Source organism: Trachinotus anak, unplaced genomic scaffold (genome assembly GCF_046630095.1).
Source record: "Trachinotus anak isolate AG129_WGS33_773 ecotype Australia unplaced genomic scaffold, CSIRO_AGI_Tana_v1 ptg000005l, whole genome shotgun sequence".
NCBI lineage: Eukaryota > Metazoa > Chordata > Actinopteri > Carangiformes > Carangidae > Trachinotus > Trachinotus anak.
In genome coordinates this window covers 1,850,364-1,874,594 of record NW_027273856.1, presented here as the reverse complement: position 1 = coordinate 1,874,594, position 24,231 = coordinate 1,850,364, and the positions used below count along the sequence as shown (strand labels likewise).

The 24,231-nt window shown below is 38.1% G+C and overlaps 2 protein-coding genes across 2 annotated transcripts; both read left to right on the top strand.

Moving 5' to 3' along the window:
• Positions 1-946: 946 nt before the first annotated feature.
• On the top strand, positions 947-7,319 carry lgi2a (leucine-rich repeat LGI family, member 2a). Its single transcript, XM_071477635.1, has 8 exons — positions 947-1,334; positions 1,587-1,658; positions 2,781-2,852; positions 3,658-3,729; positions 4,030-4,101; positions 4,271-4,440; positions 4,653-4,817; positions 4,914-7,319. Exons 1-8 carry the CDS (start codon positions 1,072-1,074, stop codon positions 5,729-5,731), a joined length of 1,704 nt encoding a protein of 567 aa, XP_071333736.1. The 5' UTR covers positions 947-1,071; the 3' UTR covers positions 5,732-7,319.
• Positions 7,320-8,370: 1,051 nt separating this feature from the next.
• Positions 8,371-23,911, top strand: LOC139621295 (uncharacterized). The gene is made up of 13 exons (XM_071477634.1): positions 8,371-8,524; positions 10,934-12,871; positions 13,019-13,182; positions 13,268-13,491; positions 14,247-14,376; positions 14,452-14,552; positions 14,826-17,166; positions 18,583-20,466; positions 20,593-20,756; positions 20,839-21,062; positions 21,296-21,425; positions 21,546-21,646; positions 22,252-23,911. Exons 2-7 carry the CDS (start codon positions 10,951-10,953, stop codon positions 15,046-15,048), a joined length of 2,763 nt encoding a protein of 920 aa, XP_071333735.1. The 5' UTR covers positions 8,371-8,524; positions 10,934-10,950; the 3' UTR covers positions 15,049-17,166; positions 18,583-20,466; positions 20,593-20,756; positions 20,839-21,062; positions 21,296-21,425; positions 21,546-21,646; positions 22,252-23,911.
• The last annotated feature ends 320 nt before the right edge of the window (positions 23,912-24,231 follow it).

Below are 24,231 nucleotides of genomic sequence, written 5' to 3'. Positions count from 1 at the left end.
ATCTCCAATAGCAATTAACACATCCAATTAACAACAAATGAAAATATTTATAAAATATAAATTGGTGATTAGGGATGAAAGAATAGAAAATTGTCTGAAATACAAACAGAATGAAAACTAAACTTGAGAATTCAGCACCACATTGACAAGATGTATGGAAGCAATCACTGCCAGCTTTATTCCTGATGTTTGACACCCTGTTAAATGCCAATGAATACAATAAAAAGAGAGTTTATTCAGACGTGATAAAAACGGTTGAAAATGATCTTGTCAAAACCAAAACCAAGAAGACATGAAACAAAAGTTTGTCGCTGAATATGTCTAAATTTCAACTTGAAGCAGTTTGATAAATGCGGCCCTCTGCCTCAGGCTGATGGGGATGTCCTGTGGATATGGACTCCGTGTGTAGCCACACAGAAGGCCTCTGTTCAGTTTGACAGATCCAGCAGCTGAGCAGCTCTGCGCGGACCAGCACTGAGGCGCTGTCCGTGGTGCTGCAGCTCTGCGCCCTGGGGGCTCCGGTGTGGAGGAGGGGTTCAGGACTGTACAGCTGACTGTGTGTGAAAATGACCCGTGTAACAATAGACCATGTCTCAAACTGTTTGCCTGGAGTCGAGGGACTTTGACATAATGTGTTTGATCATGAATCTTTTAGACAAACCCATACTGTGAAACCTTTTAAGAAAAGACATATATATATTTCTAATTGTGACAATTATTGGCAACAAAATGCACATGCATATATAACTGAGATCATTCCAGTTTTATTTTTCAAATCTACATGCGGTACATCTGCTGGTATATTAAACTGCATGTGGATAAATGCCGCCTGTGTTCGTTTGCATGCTTTGACGCGCTTCTTTGAACGCAACATTAAGTGCATATGAAAGGTACATGTCTGCAGATCCGCTGTGGCTGCTTCAGGACGCCTTGCTTTTTGCCATGTACGGTTTTGGGTCGTTTGAACCAACAGTTAGACTGGAGCTGGAGCTCTGGCTTAATAAATAATGAAAGTGGACGGAGGGGAGCTGCAGCTGATTTGCTGATGTCAGGGAGCCAGTGCAGCATTTCATGGTGCAGGGTGGAAACGCGCGGTGCCATCTGCCTCGATCGGTGCTCTCAGAGAACCTCACACATGCGAGCCCGGCAAGGAAGATGCTGCCAACTGTCAAGATCTGGGCATTGCTGTCTGTGTCGCTGTGCTGCCTGTCTCAGCCGGCTCATCTGAAGAAGGGTTTCCGATGTCCTTCAACATGCAGCTGCTCCAAGGAGTCTATCATTTGCGTCGGGTCCTCCTATGTCCCAAGGATCAACCCAAACGAAATCAATTCTTTGTGAGTAGCCTCCCCATGTGATCTTTTCACGAAACATATACTTCAAGGATGATCTTTTTTGAGTAAAATGCTGCAGTATAGGCTTGTGGAGTTTGGATCCAGCCGTCCCCGGCTGTATTTTGTAATGTACACCATCTTAATAAGAGCTGAGGTTGAAAGGCGATGCAGTCCTGCCTTCTCCAGTTCATCACTTCTCAGCACGTTATTTGCTTTGGTGGCTTCATGTTCATCGTTTCTGCTTCTCCCTTTCAGGAGTATCGTCAACGGGACTTTCTCTGAGGTCAGAGAGGCTATGTTTGCTCACATGCCATCTCTCCAGCTCCTGTAAGAACACTTCAGCTGCCTCTCGTTTCCTCTCTATGATAAGGATCCATGGGCCCAACCTTATGGCAAAAGCTCCTGTCAAGACAAAAATATGGGGACACTTCGGTTTCAAAACTTATTTCAAATTGGTTACTTTAGAAGCCTAAATATACCATTCAGTGTGGGTGTTTCGGTTGGAAAATGCATCAGACTGTGTACAGCCTAATAATCATAGATCTGACCATATACAGCTGCAATACACACAAGAAAACACTCAGGCGTGTATGCTATTGAAGCACACATGTCCTGTGACTAACTTTCTGCTGTAATATTGCTACAGTAATGCACCTTATAAGTCTGTTTAGTGCAGGGAGGGCTTTTCAAACAGTTGGACACCTGCAAATAATGAAAATCAAGTCTTGAGCCTACAGTGCAGTCCCATACCCACTGTACTTAACAGAGGCTGTCAGTCTGCTTTGTTACTTCACTAGTGATAGCTGGGTTGTCAGCACAAACAAAGGCGTGGCAGATATAGATCCCTTAACCAAAGTGATGGCACACATGATGCATTACATCTTATTTGGTCAGTGCAGTTGCTATTACAAATTAGTGTTTTGTTTTGTTAAATTGTTTTTGTATTTATTTATTTATTATTATTTGTATTTTTTATTTTTTGTTGGCTTCATACTGTTCCCTATGATGAAATTTACTATTTTCAGGAGATAAGAGTCTTTTGCATGTGTTACATCTTGATATATAGTGGCATGTGTCAATTATATATAACATTATAATTATCTGTTTTTCTGGTTATTTAATTATCTGGTTCTGGTTAATTATCTGGTTTTCTTGTTTGTGTGTCACTGTTTTTTAATGTGTTTTGCATTTGTTGGGTAAGAAGTGTTTTTGTTGACATTTCTTAGATCTACTAACAATGTGCTGACATGGTGATAGAGGTCGAAGGAGAAATTATTTGGTATAGTTACAATGTGTCCAGTCTTGATTTTACGTGTGTCAGCATTAATAACTAGGAGTTGACTTTATTTGGAGTTGGCTGTCTTTTACCTACTGATTTGATGGTGTTGTTGTGAAACAAGCTAAATCACAATGTGAGAAATTTCATCACATCTTCATTATTCATTACAGGCTTTTGAATTCTAACTCTCTGACAACTATAAGGGATGATGCATTCTCAGGCCTTCCACATCTGGAATACCTGTAAGTTCTTGTACCTTTTTTGAAATTAATTTGATGCAAAGACATTCAGTGAATTAGTATTGTAACTACCAATGTTGGATACATATGTGTGTGTATGCAAATAAGTAATCATCTGTAGCTGGGTAAAACTGCCCCCTTTAACATAACAGTCTGCTAGGAATGTTGTTATGGGCATGAGTTTATGTGGTTGGATGTTGGTCTCTTAGAGTCGACTGTACGCCCTCTAGTGGGTTTATTTTTTCTCCCCAGTAAAGAATCTTCAGTCATTTGTCCCCATCAAATTTCTAGAAAACATATTACATATCTGTATCAGTAAAGATACCGATGTATTCATCACGGTTTATTACAATCCCCCAGGCCTGATTGAAATGCAATTTTACAATAGTTTTAATGAAAATGATGTAACCTATTCATTACCAGAGTATTTAGTACAATTTTTAGTCTAAACCTACCCAAAGCTCACCAGAATCGGTATCATTTCCATTAAAGTCTAAATGTTTCTTCCAGAGACTTGAATACCACTGGAATGGATGGGTGACATGATCACTTTCTCTCCCTATTGTCAGGAACAGGTGCTGATTGTGTTTAGTATGTGTATGACTACTTTTGTCATGTGTTTTGAGAGGGAACCAAAGATTGGCGACAAGCAACATTTTTGAAAACTTAATTATAATATCCCAACAACATTGTCAGTTGTATGCAGTTAGTTCTTTGGTGCATTATTTTAATTGATACACAAGCTGCAGATGTGACATACTCCAGACTGATCACAAAATTCACAGTATTTTCTTTTTATCTTCCACAGGTTCATTGAGAGCAATAAGATAGAGACTGCATCCAAATATGCCTTCAGAGGACTCAGGGACTTGACTCACTTGTATGTTGCAAAGACTTTTTAATGGAGTAAAACTAATAATTTGCTTAAACTGATTTTTAATGTAGAGTAATTGTGACACTAAAGAAGTGATGCTAAATAGTTCAATTTTATTAAGACTACAGGTAACAACATTAAACATTTATGGAGAAATACAGATGATAAAGTTTTTATGTTAGTTACCCAGATATTTCTGCACATTATATGTAAATCTTGTTTTCACCCATTTACTTGAAACTTATCTATAATAATTATCTTACATGGGTAGTTTTTGTTGTATTGATTTACGGCTGCTGTTTTTAGGTCTTTGGCAAACAACAACATTAAAGCCTTGCCCAGGGACCTCTTCAGTGACCTGGACTCACTGATAGAGCTGTAAGTCTGTCACTCAGTTAAGTGAGATGCATAGACTAACATCCTTTATTGCCTCAAGAATTTGTCCTGTGTGCAATGTAAATTTTCTTTCTCCTCTTTTTATTCTTCTTCACTTCTACCTTGTATACTTTGTTTCTCAGCAATGACATACAGTTCTCCCCTTCTGCAGGGACCTGCGAGGCAATGCCTTTGAGTGTGACTGCCGTGCCAAGTGGCTGATGACGTGGCTGAAGAGCACCAATGCCACAGTGTCGGATGTCATGTGTGTTGGACCAGAGGACATGAAGGACAAGCGTTTAAATGATATGACCAGCCTGCACAATGAGTGCATCTCAACGGGTGAGAAACACTTGAGCCAGCTGGCCTTGTCTCTAGTCTAACTGGCAACAGTATCATCCAATTTACCCCTGACTTACATCTTACACAAGTATGCATCTACAGAAGGGGCAGAAGTGTTGTTTTCTCTGTTTATCCTTTTAATGTTGCCAATTTTACTTTTAAGAGCTTGTTAATTTGCGGGAAAATCTTATTTGGGATGTCCCTTTTGACAGATTTTGTTCTCCATCAATCTGTGGCATCCGAGTCTCTCTCTGTTGACACATTCAGTTATAAGAATGATGTCTACGTGGCTATTGCTGCTCCCAGCATTGAGAGCTGTATGGTTTTCCAATGGGACCACATAGAAATGAACTTCAGGACTTATGATAACATCACAGGTATGACAATGTCTTCACAGACTGTCTCAGAATACCCTAGTTGAGTTTTACACTCATGTTACCAGCCTAATTTATTTCATTTTCACTGCCTTTTAGGTCAGTCCATTGTGGGGTGCAAGTCAGTTGTCATCCAGGACCAGGTGTTTGTCATCGTGGCTCAGCTCTTTGGTGGTTCCCACATCTACAGGTTTGATGAGGACCAAAGCAGGTTCAGCAAGTTCCAGGACATTGAGGTGTCCAAGATCTCCAAGCCCAATGACATTGAAGCTTTCCAGATTGGATCTGACTGGTTTTTTGTGATTGCTGACAGCTCAAAAGCAGGCCTGTCCACCCTCTACAAATGGAACGATAAAGGCTTTTATTCGTACCAGTCACTGCATGAGTGGTACCGTGACACAGATGCAGAGTTCTTGGACTTGGATGGGAAGGCCCACCTTATCTTGGCAAGCCGCTCCCAGGTACCTGTGATCTACCAGTGGAGCAGGAACAACCAAAAGTTTGTCCTGCAGGGTGAGATCCCCAACATGGAGGATGTAGTAGCTTTGAAGCACTTCCGGATCAGGGGGGAGCTCTACCTGGCTATGACACGCTATATTGGAGACTCCAAACTTTTACGTTGGGGTGCCAAACAGTTTGCAGAGATCCAGGCCTTACCGTCACGAGGCTCCATGATTCTGCAGCCATTCTTTTTCAAAGAACGTTACTACCTGGCCCTGGGAAGTGATTTCACCTTCTCACAGATCTACCTGTGGGATGATGACAAGAAACTCTTTGATCGTTTCAAGGAGGTGTACATCCAGGCACCACGCTCCTTCACTGTGGTTTCCACTGACCGCAGGGACTTCATCTTTGCCTCTAGCTTCAAGGGAAACACACAGATCTTTGAGCACATCATCATCGACTTGAGCTTGTGAGGGTCTGTGCCTTATTGCCCCTCCCACAATCGAACGTCTTCCACTAAAAAGATACATTTGTGAAGTGAAAAGAACAAACCAGAACAGAGTTTTTTAACTAGTAAATGGCAATCCATCCATAGTTTTCTGTCACAAATAAGACCTGGGCCAAGATTCATTATGTTTCATTTGAATATCTCAAGGTGTCTTGACTATTTCTCAATGGCCTTGCCCTATTACCCATCCTCACAGACTTTCAAAGATACTAGTATTTTAGAAAGCCTAAGGGAGGGAGTATGTAGGGCTGGAAATTATACAAAATAGCTGGTATCATCCTGAATCCAGCTATCCATTCGTAAGGGTGGAAAAAAATGTAACATAATTTGTTCAATTTGGGTGTATAGATTTCGGTTTAATATCCCCCACGTTAATGGTTTTATACCCAAAACAATGAACCGGGACCTGAAAGAAATACCATATTACAAGTTTTGTTTTGTTCTCATTTGGGGCAACTGAGGATGTAACAAGGTTGGTTGCCACTTACCTCATGTCCTCATACCCTGTGATAATATACAGGATGTTGCCTTCTGGGTTCTTATGGACCCACAGTGCCTCCCTCTGGCCGTGATAAGGTATCACATCCCCTTGCTTTTTTTCTTACAGGGAATGTCTTGAAAGCACAAACCTTTAATTATTAAAGCTGAGATTTCAGTCCTTAGAGTGTAGTTGTTTAGTGGAAAATGTTACTGTAGGTGCTATATATTATATTGCATACAGTAAAAAATAGAAGTGGTTCTTTTAGAGATGAACTATTTGGGACTGGATATATCTAATGCCTTCTTACAGAGATGTATATGAATAGAAAATCCCTGGTTAGAAAACCTTAGATACCTTTTAGTTCAGAGATACTTTAAGTGGCAAATTAGATAGAAGCTCTTTTTTATCCATTTAGTGGAAAAGGACCTGTGTTTAGGTGATGTCAGGGAAATTAAATCTACTTACATGTTTGAAAAGATAACCACAGTTATTGGACTACTGACAGAATTTAACTTTTGTTTTATGCTATCACTAAAAAAGGCTCCTCACAGCTGAAGTCAGTGGCCTCAAATAAATAAATTTGATAGAGGACATAATTTGTCCAAAAATGAAGGAAACACAATTTATGTAAATATATCCACAACAAGACTTTTTCAATCTTTCTGTTATTTGAAAATGCTGAATGTTGACTCACAAGCTACAAAATGTACATAAAATAAAGACGTCAATGCCACTACCTGTTTGTCACACAAAAATCCAAACAGATCTTTGCACTTACTTAAAAAAAAGTTACCGCAGCTTGCAAGAGCATGACATTCAAAAAAGGGTGTTTGCCAAATTCCTTTTAAATGAACCTAACAAACTCAGAAGTCTAAAAGGGCTTCTACTTATTAAGTGAATGGTTGCATATATATATATATAAAAAAAAAAACCATAATGGAATATGCAAGCTTTACAACATGCAGATTCTTTTCTATGATTTTGTTTTAAGCATATTGAATGTTATTCTCAAGATATACTGTAGGTTTAATCAGTTGTGTATCAAAATAAATGTGTAAAAATATCATTGTGAGATGTGTTTTATCATGTATTGATCATTAAGTTTATGAAACAATATTAATATTAAAGTTAATTTTCTCCCGACATGTTATGCTGAACGTATATGAATATGAATGATAATATGCATTTTATTTTACTTCCAAAATACCAAAGTACATCATTGGATCTTAAAGCTGCACTAATCAACATTTTTATATGAACAATTTGTCAGATGAGTATGAATAATGTGAAATGGATCTGTCATATTTACAAACCCGGGAGGGTGTATTTATTGTTATTATTATTATTATTATTATTATAAATGTCATTTCCATTTAAGCACCTTGAAATCAACCAAGCAAAGAGCAAATTATAATCCACTTGGTTACTATGCTAGACCAAGGCCGATGTCAAAAAACAAAACCAGACTTCAGAGAAAAAAGAATCAAATACACAGTGAATGATCCAGATCTGCCCCAAAATTGAAGGGGTTCAGTGCAAATCAGTTGAGTACTTTTTTGTCAATCCTGCTGACAAACAAATGGACATGGGTGGAAACATAACTTCCTTGGTGGAGATAATAATATAATAACGAATCAAATACATCCTAGACTTTTACATAGAATTTGTGAACCTCTATTAATGTACTATCCCTAGTGATAAGTTAGTTTGATTTTAGTGTCTCTATAAGAAGCATACTTTATATCTTGATAGCTAATGTTCTGCATCTTTTAAGGAAATATTAACTATGAAGGTAAATAAAGATTTTTTTTTTTTTTTTTTTACCTTGAAACAAAGTTGGTAGTACCCATTTTCAGTCCTTTCAGGCTACATACAGCCCCAACAACCTTCACCAATGAGGAAGGGAAGCCTGAGATGCAAAACTGAAGGCAGAAAAGCTTTCTGCTTGTTAAGATGGCTGTAAGCATGGTAATAACAGAATGCTCTCAGATGAGGGTGTCAACATTTTTATCAAGTCAGATTGTGTAGTCAGACTTTGTGGCGGGTCACTCAGAGAACAGTGTGTGTAGTGACTTTAAGAAGAAAAGGAAGGGGAGGGCTCTTCCACTCACTTCCTGGAGTACAGAACATAGCCTTTTGTTGTAAATGGGAGGAGCAAGAAAGAGCTAGAGAGAGATAGACAGACAAAGAGAGAAAGAAACAGGAACAGGAATAGTACAGTATGTTAAGTTTTGATAGATGTGATTCATACTACAGGGGACACTCCACTTCGACACTGTAAGTTAATTTCCCTAGATTTCTTCCAATATTCGCCTTAAAAGTGAATTGTAAAATATATCTTCTTATGGTTATTTGTAGTCAACATAATGAACTGACAAACACAAGATTTCATTCTTGTACCGACTACAACCAGTGTAATTTATTATTTATTGCGTTTTACAGTTGAAAATTCAATGTTGAATTCTTGTTAGGTCTTATGTCAAAGTCTGTCCGTCCTTCGAAGAATGTTTCCCTCCCCAGCCTTGGTTGGGTGATAATAGGGGTAACACAAATACTGTTTGGGGTTATAGATAAGGTCACTTTAGGGTTAAGTGGAAACATATCAACAGGGAAACACACATACAACACCTGTCTGAATGAGGAAGTTCAAAGTCTCAGCAGTGAGGCACATCTAAACTACAGCTTAGCCTGTTTCCTGACTATTCTCAGTAGGCTAAATCTATTTTGCAAGTTGAAGTAAATTTTGCACATATGCTAGCACAGAGCACACAGTTTGTAGCCATGATGGTTTCTGGTGTATGTAATCTCAGTTTTGAATTATCCATCAAAATACAACAGAGATAATTGTAATTATGTTTAAGCTTCACAAAGCAAAAGCAAAACGAACTTTTACCCTCAAATATGAAACTTGAAAATAAAATACAACGATATTCAGATCACTTTGTTGTAGACTTCGTTTTAAAAGCTCTCTGAAGCCACTACAGTGGCATGCAATAGTTTGGGCTCCCTTGCTGAAAATGTCTGTTACTGTGAATAGTTAAGTGAACTGATGACCAAAAGGCATACAGTTAAAGATGACACATTTCTTTTCAGCATTTTATGCGGGGTTTGGGTATTATTTTTGTTTTGCACAATTGTAGAGTGAAAAAAGGAAAGGAACACCATGCAAAATTTTGGGCACCCCAATACATTTGAGTTCTCAGGTAACTTTTACCAAGTTTCCAGACCTTAATTAGTTTATTGAGCTATGGCTTTTTCACATTCATCGCTAGGAAAGGCCAGGTGATGCAGATTTCACAGCTGTATAAATTCTCTGACTCATCAAACTTGTCCCTAAAATCAACAACTATGGGCTCCTCTAAGCAACTCCCTCGCATTCTGAAAAATAAAATAATTGATTCTCACAAAGCAGGAAAAGGCTACAAGAAGATGGCAAAGTGTTTCACGTATCTGTTTCCTCAGTTTGTAATGTTACTAAGAAATGACAGTTAAAAGGAACAGTGAAGGTCAAGGTGAGGTCTTGAAGACCAAGAAAACTTTCTGAAAGAACTGCTCGTTGGATTGCTAGAAAGACCAATAAAAACCCCCATTTGACTGCAAAAGATCTTCAGGAAGATTTAGCAGATGGCAGAGTGGTGCTGCACTGTTCAACTGTGCAGCGACAGCTGAACAAATAAGAGCTTCATGGCAGAGTCAGCAGAAGAAAATCTTTCCTGCATCCCAGCCACAAAATTCAGCGTCTGAAGTTTGCAAATGAACATATAAAAAAATCTGATGCATTTTGGAAACAAGTCCTGTGAACTGATGATGTCCAAATAGAATTTTTTGGCCACAATGTGCAAAGGTATGTGTGGAAAAAAAAAAGGGTGCCGAATTCCAGGAAAAGAACACACTGGATCGATCATGCTTTGGGCTTGTGTTGCAGCCAGTGGCACAGGGAACATTTCATTGTTAGGGGGAAAAATGGATTTGAATAAATATCAGCAAATTCTGGAAGCAAACATCATACCATCTTTAAAAATATTGAAGTTAAAAAGAGAATGGGTCCTACAACAAGATAATAATCCAAAACACACCTCAAAATCTACAATGGAATCCCTCAAGAGGAGCAAGCTGAAGGTTTTCCTATGGCCCTCACAGTCCCCCGACCTAAACATCACTGAAAATCTGTGAATAGATCTCAAAAGAGCAATGCATGCAAGATGGCACAAGAATCTTGCAGAATTAGAAGCCTTTCGCAAGGATGAATTGGTGAAAATACCCCAAGTAAGAACTGAAGGACTCTTAGCTGGCTACAAAAAGCATTTCCAAGCTGTGATACTTGTCAAAGTGGGTGTTGCTAAGTACTGACCACATGGGGTGCCCAAACTTTTACTTCAGGCCCTTTTCATTTTGTTGCTATTTTGTACCTGTAAATGATGGAAATAAAAATGTAATCTTGCCAAAAATATGAAAGAAATGTGTCATCCTTACCGTTATGCCTTTTGATGATCAGTTCATCATCTGCTCACTTAACTATTCACGGTAACAGACATTTTAAGCAAGGGAGCCCAAACTTTTGCATGCCACTGTATATACATAATGAACATTTAATCTAAAATTCTAATAATAGCTTTTTGGCTGTTTTTCTAAAGTGTACAATGGCATCAAATGTTGTAACAATGATATCATTTTGTCTTCCCACAGGTAATCTGAAACAAAAAATGAATGTTTTCACACAGTTCCAACTGACAGTCCAACCAATAGAAACACATCCTATAATACAGTGTATAACTGACAAAAACCTCAAGAAACTAAAAAAATCACTGACGGACAGTGACATTCATAAAGTCTTCCCATGCAGAAAGTGCAATGATTATATCACCCTACTGATTGCTGCTGTTGTAAATCACAAGGAAGATATTTGTACTTACCTTCTACATCAGGGCGTGGACCCAAATGCTGCTTCCCAAAATTTCTTGACACCTTTGCATTTTGTCTCAATATCAAAAGCACCACCTACATTTGTCAGGAAACTGCTTGAAGCAAAAGCTAATCCTAATGGATGTGCCCTGCAGCCATTCACACCACTGCAAATTGCTGCCATCAATAACAGGGATGATGTCATGAAAGAGCTCCTGTCTGCAGGTGCAAAGGTAACATTGTTACCTGCTACTTATCCTGAGCATATGATTCACAATAGAAAAATAGCTCAGATGATTCAGGACTTGGCATCCAAGGGACATAAACTATGCTCCGAAATCAGATATATTCTGGAGATGGAAATCGCTGTGCGAGAAAAACAAGCTGAAGAAGTGTTCAGAACATTTGACAGTCACATGTTGCAGGAGGATCCTCAGTCCCACCTGACCATGATTGAAATACTCTTTAATGTCACTGGACAAGATAAAGAAAAATACCGCAAGGCAAGTATGAAATGGCTGAAAGACACTGAAAATGTGAACTCCTACATTGACGGGGTAGTGAGTCGCTTTCCAAACATTCCCAAGGAGAATGTAAAACTCGCAATTGATAGTTTACATGCACTTTTCTGCACAATGAAGGAGATACCAAATGAGCACGCACTAGCTGTAATCCCCCAACTACTGGAACAACTTGGCAGAAAAGAGAGACCTGATATTTGGGAAGCTGTGCAGCAAACACTCTATGTGATAACACAGAAAACTAAAGGCACAAATGAATGGGATCACAGTTTTATTGAGAAGTTATGCAACATAATTGCTCCTTTTGTGAAAGATCAATACTCCTCTGACATTAGAATCTACACATATGGCATATTTGCAAACTTGCTTTCAGTAAAACATGCTGTTAACATCTTGACATCAGCGGGGATAACATCATTGCCTGAGGACATACTGACATCTGCAGATATGAAAATGAATGACAAGCTCAAAGAAGTGCTCAGACGATTGAAAAATCACTTCAGCAAACCAAATGAAGAATGTGAGGATGGTACAGTCTCACATGAATCCAAGAAAAAGAAGAAAAAGAAAAAGAAAAAAAGGAAGAAGTCAGGACAGCACGAAGACCCAAATGGTGAAGTTTGCAGTACTTCAACTGATCCAGCAGCAGCTCCTGTTGTAGAATCAACTTCAAGTGTAAAGCCGTCTCACTTAAATCAAACTAAATCAGCAGTAACACAAACATGGCCACCAGTCAGCAGGAGGTGGAGGGAGAAATTAGAGAAACTTCTGAGCACTGATGAAAGTAAACTCACCAGAATTAAGAGCATCATTTATGTAAATGATGCAGATTTCCGCATAGCGAAGGGAAGTGATGGTACTGAAGTCTTCTTGGGGCTGAGAGATGATGGCACTGAAGTTGCAATCAAGAGAATGTCTAAAAGCAACTATCAAGTGCTGAAGAATGAAGAAGGACTTCTACGACTTCCAGAGCTTGATCACCCTTTTATTGTACGATACATTGACTTTGCAGAGGACGACAACTTTGGATATCTTTGTCTTCAACTCTGTGAATACACCTTGGAAGAATATATCAGAAAAACTGATGACAGTCTGCTGATGAAGGAACTTGTCAGGGAGGTTCTTGAAAGTTTAAGTGTGCTTCATTGTCAAAATCCTCCAATTCTTCACCGGGATCTCAAACCACAAAATGTTTTGATTGGTAAGACAAGTTAGAAATATACTGAAATAATGTAATGCATTGTCTTAATTTCAGAAAAAAAAGCAACACTATCTTTAAAAAAAAGCAACAATATTCGAATTTGTAATTATCATGCATCATTTTTTTTTCATGTGATTTTTCCTGCAGATGTTAGAGAGAGGGCAAGATTAGCTGATTTTGGGATAAGCAGACGTTTACTCAAAGGCCAAACAACCTTGCGCACTGCCAGCGCAGGAACAAAATGCTGGATGGCCAGGGAGACTTTAGCAGGAGAAACCAACATACCATACAAGTCGAGCACCGATATACAGGTCTGTTTTTCAGCTACACAACCTTAGTTGATGACTTTGTGAAAAATACTTCCTTAACTGCTAATATGTTCTGTAAATTCTTCAGGTGGCAGGGATGCTGATCTATTACATCCTGTCTGGAGGACACCATCCATTCGGTGATAAACCCTATGAGTATGAGTACCACATTCATGAAGGGAGGTACACCTTGGACTATGTTCAAGACGTGGTGGCAAAGGATCTCATCGAGTGGATGATTGATAAAGAACCAAAGAACAGACCTAAAGTGGAACAATGCTTGAGTCATCCCTTCTTCTGGACCTGTGAAAGGTGAGGCTGATTGACTGAGAGATTGACTGTTAGATTGATTCCAGTTAACCCACATTACACTTCATCCTCTGCAAACCATGAATGTATTCTTTGCCGGTCCATTCAGGAGATCTTGATATAGACAGGATAAGTGAAAACTTGGATTTCAGTGAAAGCCAGAAATGATAAACCCCTGTTGGCATTTGAGGTCAGTTCAGGAGAATTAGCAAGATAAGTAGGATTCACTCTCTGAAAACCATGAATGCTGTTATTACATCCTGTTGTTACATAGATATGTCTTAATTAAGGTTGTGAGCTAAAAGCCACAGAGTAAATCACACGATATGACAGGGTAAGGGTATCTTCCAAGGCTGGGTTGATAATTACTAGTGTTGTAGTGAGTTGCTGATGCTCGCTTAAACTATCATAAACTGTGCTATTAGCCAGAACGAACTCCTACACATTAGAACTGCAAGTGCTGAACAAGTTTTTTTGTAACTTAAGCTGTGACTCCACATAATATTGTAGTTAAAGCAGCCATTGGCTTCATGAAATAAAATCTATTCCTTAAACTAGACTGTTACACTTTTGCTCTTGTGTTTCACAAATGCATGCCTATTCAGCTATTAAGCCTATTAAGCTATGAATAGCAAAACATCAATTTTCATTTCGAACACAATTTTTAAGTAGCACATATATTTTGGGGTTTTTTTTTTAGTTTTTTCTCTCTCTTTTTTTTTGGCAATTCATTTAGGCTAACTTAAACTTTTTTTCAGGAGAGTAGACTACTTGCGAAGGATTGGCAACAGGGCGGAGGTGGCAAAGTATCGAAACGCTGACCAGGATCTAATTTGTTCACTGGGAAAATGTGCTGCGGATGAATCCTTCAAACAGTGGAAAACTAAGGTGAGTATGACATAACTACTGTAACATCTGTGTTCCTAAACACGTCTTCAGATCTAATTATTTTTGGTGTTGCAGTTTCCACCAGAGTTGATCCAGAAGATGGACAGCAAGAAGAAACCCTATACTGAAAACACACTGGGATTACTGCGCTTCATACGCAACCTCCATGAGCATTAGTGAGTGAAACTGAAATGTGACACAGGGCCTTAAAATATAAATGCTAGACTGAAGCAATAATTATACACTTTTCTTTTTTGAGAGTGTTGTGTGATTGAACCTTTTAATACAACAACGTACATCTTTAATATTTTGCATACTGAACATTTTTTCACATAAAATTACATTCCACTGTTTGCTGATGCTATCAATATGGAATTTTTTTTTTTTTACAATTACTTTAGCAAGAGGCAATATGGAGGCAATTAGAAAAGTTTCCGTTTTGTTTGCAGTTCCGAGGATGCAGCCCAAGTTGATGATGTGACGACAATATTTCCTGATCTCTTTGGATGTGTTTACAAGTTTGCCAAAAGCCAAGGTTGGAATTCGGAGCCTCCTCTGCAGGAAATGTTTCGAAAACAAGACAACACCACCAGCTTTGTAATACCGTCCCCAAAGTGTAAGGAGCACCTTGGTGTCCCAGTTCAAGAGTCTCAACCCAGTGACTTGAAGTAAAGATGGTTTCAAAAAGTATAAAGGACTTCAAAAATGACTTGAGAGTCTTACAAGCAGTCACGGGAAAAAAGCAATGTAGTAGACTAATGTAATAGTTATTATCATATCCCACAGCAAGACTTAAGTAATACTGTGCCTAAAGACTGCACTAGAAATCATTATTGCAAGACTAGGAAGTTCAAAAAGGTTTTGTACATATATTGTAAATAGTCACCTTTTTCCAACGCGAACAGTAAGTCACTAACATATAAGTAAGTATTGTACTTTTATTTTGCCACATTAACTGATGATGGGGCTTTACATCATACTGTAAATAGTCATTGTTATAGCCATGAGGGAAATAGTGGAACAAAGTCCAGGTCCCCAACATGGAAGGGCCCTGAAAAAGCCTACAATTAAAAGTTCATTTGGCTGAATAAATAGTTTGGCAGACTATTCATATTATCTAAAACAATATTAGAGCCTGTCAGGCCCTGTCCTCCTCTGAAAGGTGCACATGGTTTAGTCCACTCTTGCAGTGGGGTGGACAAAACATACCATACATTACAGCAATAGGATTTAAGTTTGGACTTAGAACCATAACCAGAGGTTTATCTTCCTGTCCAGAGCTTCCTGTGTTATTTATCAACTTACCAAGTGCAGGAAAGGGTGTAGCTTCGGATTAAGAAGTGTTGGGAGGAAAGTGATGGTTGATGGTTGGAACCAAAGAACAGACCTAAAGTGAGTCATCCCTTCTTCTGGACCTGTGAAAGGTGAGGAAGAAATGCTGATTGACTGATACACTGATAACAGTTAAAATATTGTCAATGGATTTTTTAAATTTTCCGTGGGATGGTCCAGAGTGAAATTTACTTGACTGAATGGCACCAAATGTGGTGGAAATATTCATGGTTCCCAGACAATAAATCTGAACAGCTGGTGATCCTAACCCCAGGGTGAAATTTGTTCAGTCACATTTTGCCTGCTATTATCGCCTCACATGCTCAACATGTAATACACTGCTAATACTAATGCAGATGTTGAACAGGTACGTTTAACTAAATGTGTTTGCACTTAAAGGGCTCAATGTGTACATACATATAATTTTATGGTTTGCATGTTAGAAAGCTGTGTATGTAAACTGAACTCATATACTTGTTGAAACAAGAATAATAGTTTTCGTCACAGGTAATTTCTAGTAGATAATTTTCAAGAAAGTTATTTGAATTTTTGCAAAATAAAAATAAAATTTAGCTGCTCTATTGAATAGAGGCTGGGACACACATAAGAAAAGATAATAAGGGAAGACCCTGCATTTTCATATACATTACAAAGCAATGCATTTAATTCATTGATTGTATATAAATAGTTTTAATTATGTATATTTATCTAATAATACATTAAATGTCCATGCATTAAGTTATTTCCATGTATATTTTTATGTTACTTCTAGTTACCCATTAACTATTTTCGTCCCTAAATCACTAATATGCCTTGTTTTATTCATAATATCTTCATGTCCATTAGTGGTAGAGACCTCAAATATTGGTTCAAAATTACTTAATTAATATGTGAGTGCAAAGATGGGTTTATAATACCCTCAATTCCAGTCACGTTTAGGAATTTTGCACTTTCTTTTTCCAAATCTAGGGCCCTATAGAAATATAAATTTAATCTAAAGCAATATTCAAGCCTCTCAGGGACCCTCTCCCCCTCTGATAGGTGCCCATGGTTGAGTCCGCTCTTGCAGTCAGCAGCTTGTGGCCTTCATGAGGGTCATGACCATGACCTTGTGTGGGTAGCCTTTTTCACAGAATAACTTCATGCTGTTTCCTGCATCACTCTGGGGCGTTACTTAAACCTAACATATGGACTGCGGGCAGCTCAACTCCAACCTATTTGAACATGAGAGTGACGTTACATGAGAGGTGTGTCGACCCTGCTTTTCCGGTGTCATGTCAAAAAAGAAGAGAAAAGCCGAAGATGCTGCTGAGTGCGGAAAGAAGAGAGGAGCCATTGACAAGCTGACACTCAGCTGCTTCTTTACAGACAGTAACATGGACCCTGAGTGAGCTGAAAAGTTGAGAAGAGGGCTCCTCCATACTCTCAGGACATCGTGCTGCCTTGACGTTTAGATGTGTAAGTTATATATTTTTTCTAACTTTCCAAGTCTACAGAGCTGATTAAGTTCACTTGCTAGTTGCAAGCCTGAATACGGGAACTTTATAGGACAAACTTTCAAATAAGTCACGCTAATTATTTTTTAATGTGTCGGGAAAACAGTAGTGTCATATATGTGCGGGTGGATGTGATTTATGACAGACATCCATAATGGGTGTGTGCATGTCGATTTTAAACTTTACTGGTGTAAGGTGTGGTTACACTTGGGAAAGTTCAGCTCCACAGTCTCTGGACATGAACTGTCACCTGGTGCACAGCTTGCCGAGCGTTTTAAATATGGTGGCCTCAGTGTTGCTTATTCACTGCGCCTTTAAAAACGAGATGTTCGCCTGTAGTGCAGCAAGATGTTGATGGGATGTTCATGTTGTAACTTGTGAAGTGCTGCCTTAACTGTGTAAAGCGTCTGGAATTAACTTAAAGGGAGCTGCTTGCGATTTGAGTGGTTTTTTTTGTTTTTGTTTTGTTTTTACATTAAATGCGGAAACATGACGTCACAAATTTGTCTAGAAGTGAGAAGTTTATTCCCCCCCCCCCCCCCCCCCCCCCCCCACACACACACATTGTTATTTAAATGTTGTTTTTGTTGTGTTCTTAGATCCATTGGTAAAGATGAAAAAAAAAAACTCCTTAGCTTTCATTAGAAACATGAGCATGTGGGACCACATCCAGTTTCTTTCATTGCGACCTGGCACCAGGCCATTTTACGTTACGATGTGTAAATGAAACAGAAACTTAGATTAGAGATTTTGTAGACTGATACCGATACTGATGTGTAAGGGTTGAAAAAATGTGGTAATTATATTTTGGCCAATATAGCATATGGACTGACACTGATCATAAACGTTGAAAATATTTTTTTTTTTTGCTGAGGACCCCCTACCCCTCCCATTGATCCCCTCCGTACAGGACATGTTTCTGTTATAAAAAATAAAAGTGCTCTTGAATCAGAAAACTATGTGATATTTCTTTTAGCACTTTTGTATGAAATACAACTAAATTATTAGACACCAGCAATTGTTATTAACGGGTTTATCAGCTAAAAAACTGTGACTGTAAAGGAATATACATAGCCTGGGTATTTCTCGGCTGCCTTTTCCTGTTAATTATAAGCAGACGTAAATGTAGAATGTCTTCATTTATCAAGATAAACGCATGTTTAAAGTGTTTTCAGTGCATAGATATTTATGAAAGAACAAAACACCTCCTGACTAGTTAGATAGCATTCCTTGTCTTCATGATGATGATTAAGATAAGATAAGATAAGATAAGATAAGATTCAATCTCATGAATGGTGGCCATATATATTGGTCCGATTGATAGTAAGAAGTTTTGTATGGCATCTAACAGTAACCTCATGTTTTTGTCTTCCCATAGATACTCTGAAGCAGTGAATTGAATATCATCCTGCAGTCATGTCACAAACAGCACATATATTGCAATGTATCAGTGAGAACAACCTGCAGGAGCTGAAGAATTTACTGAGCAATAATGGCTTAAATGAAGTTTACACATGTGAAGAGCTGGGAGATTCTGTGACCCCACTGATTGCTGCTGTTGTCAAGTGCAAGGAAGAGATTTGTGCTTTCCTACTGACAGAGGGCGCAGACCCAAACAAAGTGTCAGAAAAAAACTTAACACCTTTGCATTATGTCTCATTGTCTAAAGCTCCTCTTGCGTTTGTGAAAAGACTACTAGAAGGAAAAGCTAATCCAAATGGACGCTCTCAACACCCACTGACACCACTGCAATGTGCTGCCATCAATGACAGGGGGGATGTCATGAAAGAGCTCCTATCTGCTGATGCATTGGTAACATTGTTACCAGCTACTCACCCTGAACATACCAGTCACAATAAAAAGATTGTTGAGATGTTCGATAACCTTACACCTAAAGTAGATGAATTGTGCTCCAAACTAAAAGAGTTTTTGCATGTGGAAATTGCTGCCCGAGAGAAAATATCTGAAGAAGAGAATGAAACCTTTGACGGTAACTTGCTACAGGAGCATCCTCAGACCCATCTGACTGTGATGGAAACACTTTTACCAGGGCCAGATGATGGAAAATGCTGCCAGCATATTATCAAATGGCTGAGGGACCCTGGCTTTCTCAACTTCTACATTGCACGGGCAGTGAGTCGCTTTCCAAAGATTCCTCAGGAGCATGTGCACCTGGCAATTATTACTTTACGTTGTCTTTTCTGCACAATGGAAGAAATACCAAGTGAGCAAGCACTACGTATAATCCCCCAACTACTGGAACGACTCTGCACAGAAGCGAGACCTGATATGCTGTTAGAAGTTCAGAAAACACTCTATGTGATAACACAGAAAACTAAAGGCACAAATGAATGGGATCACAGTTTTATTGAGAAGTTATGCAACATAATTGCTCCTTTTGTGAAAGATCAATACTCCTCTGACATTAGAATCTACACATATGGCATATTTGCAAACTTGCTTTCAGTAAAACATGCTGTTAACATCTTTCCATCAGTGGGGATAACATCATTGCCTGAGGACATACTGACATCTGCAGATATGAAAATGAATGACAAGCTCAAAGAAGCGCTCAGACGATTGAAAAATCACTTCAGCAAACCAAATGAAGAATGTGAGGATGGTACAGTCTCACATGAATCCAGGAAAAAGAAGAAAAAGAAAAAGAAAAAAAGGAAGAAGTCAGGACAGCAAAAAGACCAAAATGAAGTTTCTAGTACTTCAGCTGATCCAGCAGCAGCTCCTGTTGTGAAATCACAACAACAATCAGCAGTAACACTAACATGGCTACCAGTCAGCAGGAGGTGGAGGGAGAAATTAAAGAAGGTTGTGAGCACCGATGAACGTAAACTCACCAGAATTAAGAACATCATTTATGTAAATGATGCAGATTTCCGCATAGCGAAGGGAAGTGATGGTACTGAAGTCTTCTTGGGGCTGAGAGATGATGGCACTGAAGTTGCAATCAAGAGAATGTCTAAAAGCAACTATCAAGTGCTGAAGAATGAAGAAGGACTTCTACGACTTCCAGAGCTCGATGATGCTTGTATTGTGCGATACACTTACTTTGCAGAGGACGACAACTTTGGATATCTTTGTCTTCAACTCTGTGAATACACCTTGGAAGAATATATCAGACAAAATCATCACAGTCTGCAGACAGAGATACTTGTCGAGGAGGTTCTTGAAAGTTTAAGTGTGCTTCATTGTCAAAATCCTCCAATTCTTCACCGGGATCTCAAACCACAAAATGTTTTGATTGGTAAGAGAAGTAAAAATTATAAACATGTAATTCACTAAATGAAATCAACGTATACATAAATATTAGAATTTATGTTGTTCAATATATAGAGATTTTTAAAATCTATCTACACCATTTATCTTGCAGATGTGACTGGAAGAGCAAAATTAGCTGATTTTGGCATAAGTAGACGTCTGCCTGATGACCAAACAACTTATTATACAGGCTGTGCAGGAGCAAGAGGTTGGATGGCCAAGGAGACTTTATCAGAACAAAATGTCGTAGGATACAAGCCAAGCACTGATATACAGGTTAATTTCCTCAGTTTTTTCCAAATTTTCTAGACGATTAGGTGAAAAATCACTCAATTAAACTGCTATGCTAACTTTTAAGGTGGCGGGGATGCTGATTTATTACATCTTCTCTGGAGGACACCATCCATTTGGTGACAATCCTTTTGAACGTGAAAGCAACATTTTAAAAGGGACGTACACTTTGGACCAAGTTCAAGATGTGGTGGCAAAGGATCTCATCGAATGGATGATTAATAAAGAACCAAAGAACAGACCTACAGTGCATGAATGCTTGAGCCATCCCTTCTTCTGGCCCAAGACAAGGTAGAATCTCTTTTTCTGTTGTTTTATCGCTGTGGAGCTAGTATAGCGCTAACAAGATTTGAAAGCCATGTAACAGGGCTTGTAAAAATCAAATGCTGTGATTACTTTTTCTTCAGTTGCTGTTATTTCTCAATTTCTGTGCATGTCTGCGCCACAATTTTCTGTCCATATGACAAAAACGTCAGGTTTGTATTTTGTCAAGAATCCCCCCTAAATGTACAATCTTTTTTCAGCAAAGTGGAATACTTGAGAAGGGTTGGAAACAGGAACGAGGTGGAAAACTGTCGAAAAGCTGGGCAGGAATTAATTTCTTCATTGGAAAGCTGTGCTGGGAATGCATCCTACAGTCAGTGGAAAAAAAAGGTGATTTCCACTTTACATTCTAATTCTTTAGTCTTTATTTGAAACCCCACATTGTTTTACATTCCTGAAGTCTACTTTATCACAAAGAATAATAATAACAAAGTAATGTTTGTGTTCTAGTTTCCAGCAGAGTTGGTCAAGAAGATGGAGGAGAAGAGAAAAGCCTACCCTGAAAACATACTGGGATTAATTCGCTTCATACGAATCCTCCGTGAGCACTAGTAAGTTAAACTGAGTTAAAAATGGTGAACGGTCTTCAAAGGTCACATAACAGCAAAAGACATGGTGTAATTGCTTGCTTATGAAAATGCAACCATATTGAGTTTTTAATTACAATAAAACCTCCTTCTGAGCACACACACACACACATAAACACAGCCCCATTCACCTTCATTGTTTTGAGGTTACAAAAGTGTTAAAATATGTTCTGAAGACTTTGACATTTTGGCAAGTCCTAGTCTTTGGAACATAGAAGTTTTCAAGAATCCAAGGATTTTTTTTCTAATGATCATATTCACTTCATGTATTCCCCAGTATTTTACTGATTAGTTGGTGGCCAGTGTCTACTCCTTTACTTTGTTCCCTTTTTGCTGCTGCTGTCACAACAATTATTACTAGAAATAATAACATTATTCTTATCTGTTTTTTTAATGTCCATCAATGGATAATTGTAACTTTTTAAGGTGTCTAAAAAGTCTTAAAACAGACGAAAAAGATCACTATTTGGTTAAACTAGTTACAACTAGTAGACATAAGAACTGATAAGGGATTGCAACTAACTGTCTTGGATTTTCTTTGTAATATAATTTTATTTCTCTGTTTGCAGTGCCGAGGATGCAGCCAAAGTTGATGTGATGTCACTGTTTCCTGAACTTTTTGGATGTGTTTATATATTCTGCAAAAGCCGCGGGTGGAATTCAGAGGATCTGCTGAAGGAAATGGTCACAACAGAAGAGACAAGTGGTGCCACGAGAGATGTAATGCCACCCAAAAACCAAGAGGAACATCTTAACCTCTCAGTTCAAGAATCTCAATGCAGTTTTACTCAACCAAGTGGAAACTGACAAAAGGCTCACCACTGCAGCTCTTCAAGTTAACATGGTACTTACTAAGTGGAAGTGTGGATTTGAATGATCTGAATGGTGGCTACTGAGCATGATTCTTATTAGGGTTTCCTTACAAATGTAGGATAGGAAAAGCATTTGGTTTCCCATAGACCTCTGTCTTCTATGAGCACACAAACCCCAGATTCAGATTTGTTTTCAAATGAATCTGCCCCATTCACAAAGACTATTAAAGAGGCTTGGGAAAAATATCTTTGGGTTAGGGTTAGGGTTAAATCAAATTGAGACACCAGTCGTTTGAAATAAAGTGATTCCTCTATTGAATTACAATCAATATTTAAATCAGTGCATCCTTAATGTGCTAAACATAAGTATAATGGGGGCTCTCTAGGTTACAAGCTTTGTATTAAACTTCAAAAGTTCTGCTTGGAGGTGTTGCAGTAGTATTCTCATTTATTATCCAGAAATCTGAGCAGTCCTAGCTTGTTCATCAATATGAGCAGATTGTCATGTCATCATATTATAGTAATTCAGTATGATATGGTAATACACAAAAAATTAATTTGAATGCTTTTGGAACTATAGTATCACCATAGCTTAAACAATGTCTGTATGAACTAACTGCTGTGGGCCTTTATTCAACTTTTTCCATTTGATGCAATTCACCACTGGCTTTCAGATTTTGATCAAAGTACCCCTCGATTTTTGTTAAACTTTTGTTCTTATTGATCGTGCCATGTGCCAAGTTAGAAGAGCATTCAGCTGAATGTTAAAGTACTTATCTAAAGGAATCAGTGTAAATTAAAATGGCTACTTTTTTGAATAATTGTTTACTGTGGAGAGAGCTATCTCATTTCTCTTTTCTGTCTTTACAAATGAGCTTCCATTCTTCTTACCAGATGTGTATATGCCAAAGATTAGATAATGTACTCTTTGTAATGTCATGTACTTTATGATTGAAATTTTAAACTTTTTTTATTATTGTAGTTTTAGTATAGTGATAATGTTTATGAAAAAAATTCTGACTTATTACCCTTGAATTGTTTTCACAGTTTTATAGGTTAAATTTTAATCATAAAGTGTCTCACTCATCATGATGAGAATTGTATATAATAACTGCTTACAGGCAGATAGTTGTAATGTATAGTACTGTTTAAGGGACTTTCTCTTCCTCTTCAATTTTGTATTCATCTATTTTTTAAGATTTTATACTAGACCATGATACCTATAAGGAACTATTCTTTTGTTATTCAGAAAATCAGAGTTTTTCCTGATGGCTGCAGTAGCTGATGAACTATAAACTATAAAATCCTATGTTGGTTTCTTTCACAAACAATGGACCTGGGACAAGTTGTATTTTGGTTTTAGTTTCTTGTGACGCTGACTATCTAAATGGCATTAAAAGATTGCGAAAGGAGTAAAGACTGTTGTTATTCATCCATAATTTCCATATTTACACTTATAAGCTTCTGTAACATGTAGATATAGATAGATAGATATCGATATAGATATAAATCATATTGGGAATAAGTAAATGAAACCAAATTCAGTAATATTAAAACGCTAAAGTAAATGTTAACAGAGCATATTTTGATATAATGTGTAGTGGCTTCTCCAAAATATGCTTTTCTGGCGTTTTTACGGTGAATGGCTTTGTGCTTTTATTGTGAAAGAAACTTCAATTTCTGTTCTGCAAAACAGAAATTGAAGAAAAAAGTGCCCCGGTGCTGTACTTACAAAGG

Bases quoted from the DNA above. Each gene is read 5' to 3' on its own strand.
- lgi2a (XM_071477635.1), top strand. From the start codon at position 1,072: ATGGTGCAGGGTGGAAACGCGCGGTGCCATCTGCCTCGATCGGTGCTC. The intron at 3,730-4,029 runs GTATGTTGCAAA...TGCTGTTTTTAG, and splicing joins CTCAGGGACTTGACTCACTT to GTCTTTGGCAAACAACAACA. The intron at 4,102-4,270 runs GTAAGTCTGTCA...CCCCTTCTGCAG, and splicing joins CTGGACTCACTGATAGAGCT to GGACCTGCGAGGCAATGCCT.
- LOC139621295 (XM_071477634.1), top strand. From the start codon at position 10,951: ATGAATGTTTTCACACAGTTCCAACTGACAGTCCAACCAATAGAAACA. The intron at 12,872-13,018 runs GTAAGACAAGTT...TTTTTCCTGCAG, and splicing joins ACCACAAAATGTTTTGATTG to ATGTTAGAGAGAGGGCAAGA. The intron at 13,183-13,267 runs GTCTGTTTTTCA...TAAATTCTTCAG, and splicing joins AGTCGAGCACCGATATACAG to GTGGCAGGGATGCTGATCTA.